Raw genomic sequence first — 14481 nt, 5'->3', positions numbered from 1 at the left:
TGGAAGAGGTATAAGGTTTACATGCAGTGTTAATTTTCTAAAGTTCATAAAAATCTTGGTCCCTGGGTATATAAGGGAATTGTACCTGAAAAGAGTAACATGCTCATCAGATGAGTAGGATGGCCTTCTCCCCGTGTGAACAAGTCTTATTCTACCTTTACTGTTTGGCAGGAGGAAATCTCTTCTTTCTGGCGCTGAACAGAATTCTCTAAAATCGAAACGGCTTACAAAGCTATTGAGAAATCTTGAACAATTTCTTCAAGAACAATATTTACTTATGTTTAATAGTTTTGATACATTTAAACTAACAATAGTAAAGGTTATTAACATTTTGTGTAAAGAGTGACTAAAGCACATTCTTTGTGGCACTTTGGAATTTTCACTGGAACATTTACAAAGTATACAAAATTATAAAACTGTGACTCTAAGTTATAGCTAGGCTAGAAGTAGATAATCTTCTGGCAACTGTAAGTATCCAGCACCATCTATAATAGAGAAAAACCAGATGAAGATTTTGGTGAAGACATTTCTGGAGGAATATCTGCTCCTATATCACTAGGTGATACTCCTTATCAATTTGCTTTTCTTACATTTTAGATGTAAGGAATATGTTTGTATTTTGGAGACATTTAATAAAATAAATAGTAGTAATAGATACCATTTGTTGAATCTACATTATATCACTTAATACTCACAACAGTCCTGTGAGACTATTGGGTGGTAGTCCCATTTCACAAATGAGAATGTAATGTAGAAAGGATGCCCTGAGGTTTATTCAATAAGGGACAGGACTGGGATTGAATCCTAGTTGACTTGGTTCCAAAACTTATTCCCTGTCTACTGTAGTCCTTGCTAAGGTTATGAAGCTTTTATGATTTGTTACTTAAGTACACAGTTTGGAAGATTACATATTATTTAATAGTAGTGTTACCCATTGTAATACAGTATGGTTTGTGACTTGATATTAAAGTCCATATCTGATTGTTAAACTGGTTTGCGTAATTTGGCCCAAAGGCAATTTATTTGATAACATCTTAACCTAAGGATAAATAATCAGTGTTTGTCTTGCCAGCAGGTACTCTTGAGATTTGAAAGTGTTTTAAATCTAAATAGAGGCATATGCTAAACTTACATAAGAGCTTAACTATCGAAAAATCTAAATATCTAGTACCTAAAAAGGGCACTTGAAAATTCTAACTCCTTTAGGAGCTAAATGCTACTCTGTTTTACAGTTTAAAGACTTATGTGATTGGTATTTTCTAAAACATTTGTGAAGTTTTAATAAACGTATTTTGAAGTACATCTTTTGAAGAAAGCATTTGTATTAATTTGGTATTGTTTACACTTAGTTCCATCATACTAATTTACCAATATGTACACATTATGAAGCTATTAAACTCTTAAGATAAAACTATTTAAAATGTATAATAGTCCTTGAAAGATATTTGGAGATTTTACTAACCTCATAACTTTTGACAAAGTAGTGAGAATTATCTCTGTGGAAATAAATGATACAGGTTATAGTTATTATATGAGGGTAATTTTGCCATTGTTTCTTCTTCACCTCTACCCATGTCTCCCATTGTAGGGTTATTTTATTGCTGGTGGGTTAATGTTGGCATATCCATGTCTGTTAAGAGGTAGAGAATAATGTGGTTCTGTTATACCTAAATGCTGATAAACTGAGTCCTCAGCTGTTTTTTTCTGTAACAGAGAGAGCTTTACTCCTCCCACTTGGCCTTGATGGCCCGAATAAGATTTAAAGTGGTAGGATACACTAAAGGAGCTCTTGAGGGCAATGAAACTTGTCAGGATGAAAACGTGGGTGAAATCCAATTCCCTTCTCAAGATTAGAATTGGGAGTATTTTGGTTTAACAGCTTCTCTTTAAGTAGATTAAAATAAATACATACTGTATATAATTTTAATTGACAATTCAGATATTTAAAAAAGGGATATACCTTTTTTTAAGTCTGTATTTTTATAGTGTAGTTTAAATGAAAGCAAACTTGGGTGAGAATCAAAGTGGAAGTCTAAAGGTTTGTGGTCTTTTAATCAGATGAGTTATGCTTTTGTGTTGAGGGATGCTGCCTTGTCTTGAGATCAGGGCATTTCTGGATTTGGTAGTTTTGCAGCAGGCTTTGCTAACTACTGATTATGAATTGTTCATGAGACAACAATAAGCTTGAGACTAAATGTGCTGTTTGAAATTTCTTAGCATTGCACACATTTCTGGAAACTGAAATTTTGTCATATACCATGGTCATTATGAAAAGAATACCTTTTCAGACCTGCAGAAATTCTGATCTTAAAGATCTTGGAGGAAGTTGAGTTTATAATTCATGATCTCTAATTTGGGTAGATCAGTTGAATTTGATTCTGCTATGTTTTTATGGTTCTTGTATGGCCAGTAATTAGCTGCGGCCACCATCACAGCCGCCTGGCTCATGCAGGTTCACATTAGATTCAGACAGAGGGTAATGAAACAAAGGAGCCAAGAACTGGTGGGCCATTACCTTTAATCCTAGCTTGCACCCGGCGGGCAAGTAATACACACAGTGGGAAAACACTTCCCTTTCCATTCAGGGCTCCCAAAGCCACTGACTTATCCGAGTTTCCTAGAATCAAAGGTTTCTAGCTCACCAGCCTTATTCACCTCTGTTTCCCATCTCCTTCTCTCTGCACAAACTCTGCACAAACTGGCTTCTCCTTCAACACCCGCCATCTTGGCTGCCTCTCCTCTCCTCCATGTGGCCTTTCTCTGCTCTTCTCTAACATGGGCTTCTCCTAGAACGTTATCATTTTTCCCTGGAACAACGTGATCTCTCTTGCTTTTAAAACCTTTTGGCAGGAAAGCCCTCCCCCAACACATATTAACATAATCACTCCCATCCTAAGTGGGAAGAGCAACTAATATTATCACCTGGGTGATGGGCTTCCACGTGGGCAGCACCATCTTTAACAAAGTGAACATAATATATTTTATCTGCCCAACAGTTCCCAAGAATTTTTCTTACCTTTTCTGAGGTTAAATGTCACTTACATTTTTCAATATAATCATAGAAATGAAGTCTTACCCCAAGGAAGCCCTAAAAATAAAAACACTAATAAGACATTATTTTCAGTGCATTAAGTAAATATACAGTTTATAATAGCTTAAAAGTTAATACAGACTTACCAGGAGTTGGTTCAAAATAGAAGTGATCAACTGGGAAAGAAGAAAAGTCAGAGATCAGTGCTGTTAATGGATTTGAATTTATTTTTTTACTTATGTTTAAATTAGTATATACATAAGTTAAAACATTTCCTGTATGAAAATCTTTGTTTTTAATGAAAAGCTAATTCCATTTTCCTGCTTAGTTTTTTATTTACATGATACAAGATTTTAAAATGAATATACTATATCTAGATTTAAATTCTCTTGATTCTGTCAACTATTATAAAAAAATGGAGAAATTAGTAAAAATAAATGTCACCTGCAATGCCAGAGACATTTTAACATCTTGGTTAACATAAGGCCATTTAGAGACTTGTTTCACTTAATACTGTTGGTGTTAATAAATGCTAATAAACAGAAAAAAAATGAATAAACAAAAAAAATTTCCTTAATTCACAGAAATAATTTCTTATAACTGCCTTATAACTGTATTCACTATAACTAAAAGATAGAAAATTAATGTGACTGGTTAAAAAACTCCCTTTGTACACTTCCATGCAAGTGCTTTTTTAAATTATGCAAATTCTCTGTGAATGATACTTAAACCAACACTGTAGGACAACTATGAATACTTGCTCTGTGGGTTTGTTTACACAACCGGTTTCACTGGGAAAGTATTGCTTCGTAGCTCTCACGTGGCCCTTCTGTTCTATGAGACTGGCAGCTTGCTCAAGGAATTAACCTTTCTACCTAGAAGACAAATCTATTTGTGGAGCAGTCAGCTTAAATACTATCCCAACTTGTTCTTGACCTGAGGTGGTTTTTGTTATCTTAAGATTTCTTTTCCTACTCCCTGCTTAACTACGACCACTAGGAGAAAACAAATCTTATGACCGTGAAGATACGGCAGTTCTACAAATTATTCTGTCAGGGTTCTTTCCAGGATGGGTTGTGGCCTACAGCACTTAAAAAAAAAAAGTCCAAGGAAATAAAATATAAATAAGGTGTTAAGTGTTTAGATCTGGGTAATTTGAATAAGACACATATCTGAGGAGCCCATATTTTCACTGGGAGGGAAATTGAAGCTAAATACATACCTTGCCCAAGGTTACTTAGATAATTTAATTGTAATGAGATTAGAATTTAGGCTTTTCAACCACAGGCCAGTGTTCTTTTAGCCAAGTTTTGATGTAAAGATAAACTAGCTAATTTTATAATTACCAATAATTAATTATTGACTTTCCTAAAACAGTTTTAGTTAGAAATATGTTAAAATTTTTATTTACAGTTTGGAGTTGGATTATAATGCATCAACAGAATAGATTGTGGGAAGAGCACTTAGCTATTTGAACTCAAAAGCACAAGGTTCTTACTTAGTTAGGCTCAGAAGCTAGCTGTTTGACCTTTAAGTTTCTGGGATATTTCAGTAGTCTTCAAGATGGTTGACTTTAAATGGTCTGTACTGAAGAATCTTGGAAATGATTTAGGCCTAACTTTCTGACATTTTTACAAAACACTGCATGCCCCTAATTCTTCAATACAATAACTGTAAAGTGTACCATTTAGTTAACTACAGCATCTTAAAGAAAGAGGAGATCCTAAATGAAATGGAGGTATCTGTTGTGAGATGTGCCTTGATTTCAGAAAATGTTTAAGTGTGAAAAGTATTTTTTACACTGGAAAATAGAATTTTTAAAAGTTATCTTTTGTAACTCGATATTCAAGTGTTTCTCCTGTGTTTTTGTAAACTAAGATTCTAAATGACTTATTGTATCAATAAAAGTCTTCCTTAAAAAGTTGAATAATGTGCAATTCAGTAAAAAATTATCTGTTAGGATTTAGATTTGATAATCTTTAATGTATTATATGTCTATGGTAATGCTTTGTTAGTGAAGAAATAAGTCTATTTCATCTCTCCTAAAGCAATCTACTCTGTAACTTTAAAACATTTTGACTTGACATGTTCATCCTCATCCTTGGTAGAATAGGTTGTTTTGTTGATTTATAGCAGTGGTAGTCAACCTGGTCCATACCGCCCACTAGTGGGCGTTCCAGCTTTCATGGTGGGCAGTAGCGGAGCAACCAAAGTATAAATAAAAGGATAGATTTAACTATAGTAAGTTGTTTTATAAAAATTTATTCTGCCAAACTTAGCGAAAATCTGACATAAAGTACTTGGTAAGTAATTGTTATTATATGCTTTAACTTGCTGTAACTCTGCTTTATAAATTTTATAAAGTAAAATTACTTCCCTACTTTATAAATCACCATTACTGTGGAACTGGTGGGCGGTTAGAAAATTTTACTACTAACAGAGATACAAAAGTGGGCGGTAGGTATAAAAAGGTTGACTACCCCTGATTTATAGTTTGGATGAATTGAATAAATTAAATCTGGAATTGTTTGTAGGCATTGAGATTGCTTTTGTCTTTGAGTTTAATAACTGTCTTTTATTTTGTTTCCAAGTGAATTGGAATAATAACAATTGTAATTTTCATAATGAACTGGCTCATCTTATGTAGAGTGTTGAATGTAATATCATATTTTTATAAACTTTGCAGATTAGCAGGTTAGAATATATTTACCGCTATAAGATCACTAGATGTCAGGACCTAAAATGAAGGAAACAAATAATTGAGGTGTAATTCAGCATTTTATTTATCGTTTCTATGTTATACATTTTATATTAACTTGATTAATGAAAACATACTTTTAAAAGAATACTTAGCATTTCTAAAATTATGTCATTAAGATTCATATTTATTAATATTTGAATTAAGCTCCCATAGTCAAATTCCCTATTTTTTGGGGGGGGACTCCAGACATAGCAGGGACTTTTTGGAAAGATCATTAAACTTATGTTTACCAGGTTGGAAAAAGCTATATTCTATGGTCACCTCTTTATGAAAGAAAACTTCAATGTCATATCGTATAATTTTAGAAAAAGTTGCTATTATATACATAACATTTTTTGGCCTGTGACTGAGTCAGTCTTGTCATAAGTAATTATTCTTCGTTCAATAAAATCCCTTCAAAAGTACACTTTAAATATTTTATACCATGACTATAACCTTAAATCTAGTTCAAAGGTTCTAGAACAGGTTCCATTTTAATAAGAATGCATTTCCCACTCATCCATTGCAAATGTAAACATTAAATATAAGAGGTAAACTAGACTATAAATCAATAATTTTCACTTTTATCTTCTAGAAGAAGGTAAGGCTCAAAGAAGTTTGATATTACTCCAAAGTACTAAATGGCAGAGCTTGTATCCCCAGGTTGACTTCAAGTGCTTTTTCTCCTGGTCTCCTGGGTTCCCTCTATGTAGTTCAGTTTTCAAGGGTAGATGAGATTTGTACATTAAAGGACTCAAATCAGAGAAAATATCAATAACTAATGATCCTCAAAGGGAATGCTAACCATTAATTCTTGGTATCATTTACTCTCTGATTAAATTTTCCAAGACTTTTTAAAGTTTTGTATTCATTTAAATACTTTTTAAAAAGGAACTTTAAGTGTAATTACCTGATTTGGATTATATGGAAAAGGAAAAGGAATTGGAATCTACAGAAAAAAAAAAGAAAGAAAGAAAGAAAGAAAGAAAGAAAGAAAGAAAGAAAGAAAGAAAGAAAGAAAGAAATTGTGAATAAAATGTGAACATTTTTGTTTTGGCTTTTTTCTTATTTATTTATCCATTTGCTCATCTATCCACCCATCTGTCCTTTTGCTTGTCTGTCGGCCCTGTCCGTGCATCCATCCATCCAGTATTTATTGAGCAAGCATGTGCTTTCAGGGAGCCCACTTTATAGTTGGTGGAAGTTAGATGTTAGTGGATTTTAAGTTTTTTTTTTCTTTCAAGAGTTATGCTTATTTTACTCAATTAGTCAAACCTAAAGCCAAGAATCCATTCTATGTGTTGATAATTGCAAATCTGTTTTTCTAGAGGTCATACTTTGCCTGATATTTAATACTATTCTGCCTCTTGGTGGAAGGAAATGTTTCCATTTCAAATACGAGTGATTTTTTTTTTTTTGCCACATAGATTCACATAATTTTATAAATAAGTGTTAACATACATATCTAATTATAAAACAAGACTGCAGGATTTTACACTAATTTAAAACAAATCTTACTGAATGTTAGCCCCCAGAAAGGGAAACAATAAGCCTAGATTTGACTCGAACCAAAATAATTAGCAACTAGTTAAAATGGAAGTCGTTAGAAATTTAGTGGCTAAGATTCAGTGAGGACATGTGAAAATATTAAGAAGAAAGAATGTGCCGTTGAGGACTGTAACTTCAGTGACATATTTCTAAAAGCCCGTTTAAAGTTGAGAAAATAAAACCGTTTGAAATTAAGTACAGTACAAGCAAAGGGAAGGTCTTTGTTACATTTAGATATAAAAATAAAATGTAAAATTCTGTTTATACTTTAAAAATACTTAGCTGATAAACAAAAAGTTAAGCAAGGTGCTATTTTAAAATGTGTGTGAACATTTCCAAACTATCATTGCTTAAATACTGCCCTAATGTAATCTTTCCAACCTGTGCTGCAGCCTCAGGGTACTACTGGTCATCCATCCCCCACATTGCCACGTTCCTAGGTCTGTCCCAAGCAGTTGCAGTTCCCTCTGCCTGAAGTGCCCCACCCACTTCTCATCCTTCATGACCTGGCTCGGATCCCGTCTCCTCTGTGAATGAAGTCTGTGACCCACAGCCTTTGTATTTGCAACTAGCAGCACTTATCAAATTAGATTTTTTGTTTATGAATCTTGCTCATCAGACTGTGAGCTTAGTGCATACTTTTTGTACTTACAGCCCTCCCTATAGACCCTATTATAATGTAGACATTTAGTAAATATTAACCAGATGAATGCAGTCTGTACCAACAAAAGTATTACATACAGAATAAAGGCAATTCAAGTATGGATTTAGCATTGTTTTGGCCTTTATTAAAAAGTGTTATAAGAATCTAGATATTAGGAAGATGGGTGACGATCCAATAAGAAGAGCAAACTAATATTGCTTGATCTATGAGAAAAACAGGGCTAGAAAAAAACTTTATAGTGAAAAGAAAGCAACAAGTTGATTTATTTATTTATTTTTTAAAGATTTTATTTATTTATTTTAGAGAGAGGAGAGAGACAGACAGAGAGAGAAGGGAAGGAGGAGCAGAAAGCATCAACTCCCGTATGTGCCTTGACAAGGGAAGCCCAGGATTTCGAACCAGTGACCTCAGAGTTCCAGGTCGACGCTTTTACCTGCTGCGCCACTGCAGGTCAGGCACAACAAGTTGATTTAGAAAAAGAAATAGGGTATTATATAAAGATGTTAGTCTCTTCCTGAAGAGTAATTAGTTAAAGAAGTTAAAGAAGTTCAAGATAAACACCTCCTTGATGGCAGGTGGAGAGAAGCCCTGGAAGAAGTCTCCGAAGGTTCGAGGGGGACTTTGCTAGCCCCTGTCACACTGCACAAGTTAGGCAGCGAGGGGAGTGTGAGTCACTGATGCCTGGCGACCTCAGAAAGGTTCATTTCTCTCTATTACAATTTGGAAATTTTTATTATCATCATCTAACTAATAAATACTTTTTACAGTTTGAGATTTCCCAAACCCATACTTACTGGGGGCAGCTGTGGAGGTGGGAGAAATGGGAACTGAGGAAAAAATGGTATTCCTTGTGGGTAAAAGTTAAATCTCTTTTTTAAAAAAATAATGTCAGTGATTGCAGACAAGTGTATACTTTTAAAATGCTGAACATGACATTTGAAAATACAATTAAAGCTTTACCTGACCACTGGAACTGCCTCCAGATTGCTCAAGCTTGTGAAACAGTAACAAAAGGTGAAGCAAAATATGGCAATACATCACTCATTTCAAAAATTTTATTCTAAATGAGAATAGGTAACAAGCCACACCACTGAGCAGTAGTTTTACCTCTGAAAAAAAACACAGATGAGTACAGGATCTAATAAGGAAAAGTTGAATTAATTTTTCCCAGTGTTCAGAACATGATCTTTTTGCCTTTAACCTTATTTCCAAATATTGTTTTTATTCACATTTCTTCTGATTAAGTATATATTGCATGTCTCTATCTTTGAATCAACCATGTTCTTAATTTATTTCTCAGCATTTAGAAGTTCAAAGTGAAGCTTGACCAGGCATTGGCACAGTGGATAGAGCGTTGGACTGGGACACAGAGGACTTAGGTTTGAAACCCCCTGGCTTGAACGCGGGCTTATCAGCTTGAGCGTGGGGTCACTGGCTTGAGTGTGGGATCATAGACATGACCCCATGGTCTCTGGCTTAATCAAGGGGTCACTCGTTCTGCTGTAGCCCCCTGGTCAAGGCACATATGAGAAAGCAATCAACGAACAACTAAGGAGACTAAACGGCTGCAACAAAAAATTGATGCTTCTCATTTATATCTCTTCCTGTCTATCTGTCCCTATTTGTCCTTCTCTCTGTCTCCCTCTTTCTTGGTCTCTGTCATAAATAAACAAACAAACAAATAAATAAATAAAAGTTTAAAGTAAAGGGAGTATGGAAATGTATATTTAAATTTTGTATACCTAAACACAAATTTTGAAAGCTCCCTTACTTCTTTGAAAGCTCCTTTGTTACAAAAGAAAAAAAAAAAAAGGTGCAGGGAAGAGAGTGTCTTATATATTCAGAAGACTATAATAAACACAGATTAGATTCATAGATCTCATTTGTATAGATATAGAAAGCATGACCACAGTCAACATGAGATGGTTTGAGGTAAGGATATTTGTAAAAAAAAAACCTCAATTCAAACTTCGTAATTAAAACGTAGGTCACTGCAGAATATTTGTTCTATACTGCTAATTTTATTTGAGGGTTTCCCTTGTTCCAGGTAGGACTCTTCAGTGCCTTAGATAGATTTTATTATTCTTGCAAGACTCTGAGGTAGTTCTTCTAACTCAATTTATAGTCAGGGAAGCCAGAGTTAGTTCCTTGCTCAAGGTGATGCACTTGGCAAATGGCACATGCAGCTGAGATTTGTACTGGAAAGATCCTTGAGCTGAGGATAATTGGTACATTTCTGGGTCTGGTGAAGTAAAAACATAGGAATGCTGTCTTCCCAGAAATACTGTCTCTAGAATGGAAATGCAGTGGACCACTGACAGGGAGTACTCACCGGGATGGGCAGAGCAGCGGCAGTGCTCAACAGGCCCGCCAGGATGAGAACTCTCATTCTGAAGGAAGAGGCTGGAATGGAAGGAAGGGTTAGGAGATCATTTTCAATTTTTTCTATCTAAGTCCTATTCCCATTGTAAATAGACTGTCTAGTTACAGGTGTTGAAATCATAGTCAAGCTAGATTCTGCCTCTAGATTCAGACTTTGTAAGCCAAGACAAGTGCTTTGAAACACTTTGAATGACTTTAGATAAGACATGCGGTCTCTGGTTCATAACACTGCACACACTTCCTAGTCTTCCTCATAATCTCATAGTTTAACCGATACCTTTTTGGCCCCTGAAGTTATTTGAATTTGTGATCAGTATGCATGGATCTTAAAACACCAGTGTCATATCATGCTTACTTAGTATTGGGAATGTACCACTACTGGCTCAAATGAGATTTCTTATGTAATATACAAATAAATCTACCTTGAGCTTCTACCCCCGTTACTGACAGTTGTAATTTCTCAAGAAGCAAATTATGTGGATGCTGTTACTGACAATTATAATTTCTCAAGAAGGAAATTATATGGATGCTGTTACTGACAATTATAATTTCTCAAGAAGGAAATTATATGGGAAAAATCCTGTAAGGCATAATGGGTTGGTAGACAATAAACACAATATGAGTAGATTCCATAAAGCAAATCGATGTGGTCTTGATTGACCAGCTGTTTCTGAAAGCAAAAGTTTCTGTGGTCCTCAATCACATTAAATTCAAATTATCTTAACTTGTGAGTTACCAATTAAATCATTGAACTTTGGAATTGAATTTTGGAAGAGAAATCAACTTCATCATATTCTTATTAAGACTTGTCCCAGCTCTGGCTGGGTAGCTCAGTTGGTTAGAGCATTATCCCAATACGCAGAGGTTGTGGATTCTATCTTTAGTCAGGGCACACAGAAGAATCAACCAATGAATGTATAAATAAGTGAAATGAAAAATCAGTGTTTCTCTCTTTTCCTCTAAAATCAATAAATAAAATAAAAATAATTACAACTATTTTATATGTACTTGAAACTGAAATCTGATTTACCTTTGTGCTATTTTATTTTGTCTGAATTTAGACAACTTACCTCTTTCCCTCTTTTTGCATCTTTCCTTTGTATTTTTCTTCTTTAGATTCAAACCCTGGAATTTTTTTTCCTTTGTTAACTGGAACTACTAGAAATCATTAAATTATCCACCACAAGAATATATTACATTCTTTTACCTTGTGCAATAGAATCCACCCAAATGATACGGTATATCTTTTTAAAATTACCTTTGCTTCAAATGGCCCTCGGAGCAAGAATTCAAGGAGCACTGGGATCTCCTAGAATCTCTATTCCCGTCTAGTATTTAAACTGTGTTACTAATGCCTTTATGGTTATGGGCAACATGAGTCACTAAATTAAAAGCTAAACTGAATAGTTGTTTCCAAACTAGAAATTCCAACTTATAAAGTGTCTGAATTACACAGAGATAGTATTAAAGACTGATTACTGAGAAAATAATTTCATATCTTTGGTTGGAATTAAAGTAATGTACCACAACCCACAATTAAAAACTGTGACCACCAAGAATATTAAAGTGCTCCTGTAATATATCATTTAGGGTATTGATACACACAGGAACCTTAATGAATAGAAAAATGTACGCCTCTAAAATGTTCTATTATTAAATAATAGTTTTCATTTTAAAATCCAACTTATTTTCAAGTAAAACATTTTCAGTAAATATTTAGCTAGTGTCTTTTTTTTTGTGTGTGTGACAGGGACAGAGAGAGACCGAGAGAGAGGGACAGATAGGGACAAACAGTCAGGAAGGGAGAGAGATGAGAAGCATCAATTCTTCGTTGCAGCACCTTAGTTGTTCATTGATTGCTTTCTCATATGTACCTTGATCAGGAGGCTACAGCAGACTGAATGACCCCTTGCTCAAGCCAGTGACCTTGGGCTCAAGCTGGTGAGCCTTGCTCAAACCAGATGAGCCTGTGCTCAAGCTGGTGACCTCGGGATTTTGAACCTGGGTCCTCCACATCCCAGCCCAACGCTCTATCCACTGCGCCAACACCTGGTCAGGATATTTAGCTAGTGTCTTAAACATTGAAATTACTTTTCACTACTTTAAAACATAAAACAGTTAAAATGGGAATTTAGGTCTAATTAATACCTCTAAATACAATTCACTGTTCCCAGCAAATTCATAATTAGAAACTTGGTTTGTAAGTTGTTAAAACCTCTCATGAGATCTCTTTGGAGCTACAGATAAAAACATTCTCAATTTTGGAATAATTTCAGAAATTATTTCCCTACTTGGAAAAAATTATAAATAATCAGATTTTGATTAATCAAATTGAATTTACTTATTTAGACATCACATGGTGTGATGTGGTTTAGTTAAAAACAGTGACTCACTGAGCTAAGAAAAGAGATAAATGCAATTTTGAATTTAATCAAAGAATATTATGATAAATAAACTCTGCCATAGTATCCTTCAGATAAAATTCTTTGGGGTACATTCTCTCAATGATTATTATAGGTAAGGATCTTAACAACAACATTTTTTGATTATTTGAAGAAATAATTGAAGATAATTGTATTGATGTCTTATTCCATGTAGAAAAACATATTTAAAAACCATTTTATTTTCTCTCAAATATTTTAAGTAGAATAAAGTGGGTGACAGGGTCTTGCAGACTTTGGAAAACTCTATTATGGTTTTTTAAAATATTTTTGCAATTTAGGTTTTACTGTATTATAGTTATCAAGAAAGAGCTAAAATAAAACGCCTTTTCTCTTATGATAAATGTTCTTGTTTGCAACTTACAGTAGTAATATTTATCTCTGACCATATTGGGCATCAATACAATTCAGGAACCTCTACTTTCTGTGTTCTCTTTATATTACTTTATTTTGAGGACTTCCAACACACATGAATACCTGCATAGAAGCTAAAATTAGTTGTATCAGGCAGGGCATAACCATCACACTTTTAATAGAATTTGGTAAAGAGCACTTGAATTCAATTTTTTTTGTTTAAACTTACATTATGACAAAAGACATTCATGAGCAACTACTATTTAACAATTGAATAATTTGTTTCCCATAGGAAATGTCTCTCTCAACCACACTCACACTTTTTTTTTTAAGTAGTAGGGTCCAGGAAGCACAATTATAATTTGATATGAAGTGTTATTCCTGGGTTGGTCTTTCCCATACAATTGTTAAAGAAATGACTAGAAATAAACTTGAATAAGCATTAGGATTTTATGGATTTTTATTAGGCTATTAAAACATTGAAGATAATACACATTCACATCAAAAGAACATTTTTCCATTTTCATGATATTATAGACAAAATGAACGTATCTCATAAATGTATGCAGAGTGATTAAGTTAAACTACTATTTATAAACAGCATACAGTATTTTGTATACATTGACCTACTTTAAAATTTTTTATTTCCAAAGTTAATGTTAAATGCTGGGTACATATACAGTTAAGTAATTACCCTCATTGTCTTCTTAGACATGCACATTTTTTGCTAAATGAAATCTACAATTATCACGGCTGCATGTTTCAGATGTAGTCAGAACAGAGGAGGTTGCTGAAAAGTTTCAATTATTTCAGATCTTAAGTTAAAACAGGAGATTTTCATCTATGTCTTCTGTAAAAAATGAAAAGAAAATCACATTTTAGAAAGTACCCTGAGAAGTATCAACAAATAATGTTAGAGTTGAAGGATTAGAGCAGTTATTAAGAAGGCAGTAAGAATGTTCTCAGTCCTGGTAGGGCATCAACATCACCTAAGTGAAGCTTTAAAAAAAAACAACAACACAAAACTTCAGGTCTCACCCCTGGTTTCCTGAATCACAGTCCCCAGGGATGGGCCAATGACATGTATATATTTAGAAAGCTCTGTAGGTAGTTCTGATGTAGGGTGGAGAACTATTGATAGAGGATGCAGAGGGGAGACCCAGTCAAGTAGTGCCAAGTATAGCAATCTATAAGAATCGTTAAAACATTGTGAAAATAACTAGAGGTATAGTGCCACTTCAATCAATTGGAAAAGAATTTGTTGCTGCATCTACGGAAAAAGGCAAAATCCTCTGGGGACTATATGACTACCCTTTACCAG

General features: G+C 34.1%; 1 protein-coding gene across 1 annotated transcript in view; it reads right to left on the bottom strand.

The window, feature by feature from the left end:
• Positions 1-13602: 13602 nt before the first annotated feature.
• Positions 13603-14481, bottom strand: part of SPARCL1 (SPARC like 1) — a 48166-nt gene continuing 47287 nt past the window's right edge. The window contains exon 11 of the mRNA XM_066280772.1: positions 13603-14010. Coding sequence (XP_066136869.1) covers positions 13982-14010 — 29 coding nt within the window. The 3' untranslated portion in view covers positions 13603-13981. The remainder of the gene's footprint in view (positions 14011-14481) is intronic.

Source organism: Saccopteryx bilineata, chromosome 5 (assembly GCF_036850765.1).
Source record: "Saccopteryx bilineata isolate mSacBil1 chromosome 5, mSacBil1_pri_phased_curated, whole genome shotgun sequence".
NCBI classification, from domain to species: Eukaryota; Metazoa; Chordata; class Mammalia; order Chiroptera; family Emballonuridae; genus Saccopteryx; species Saccopteryx bilineata.
This window is presented reverse-complemented; position numbering and strand designations above follow the sequence as displayed.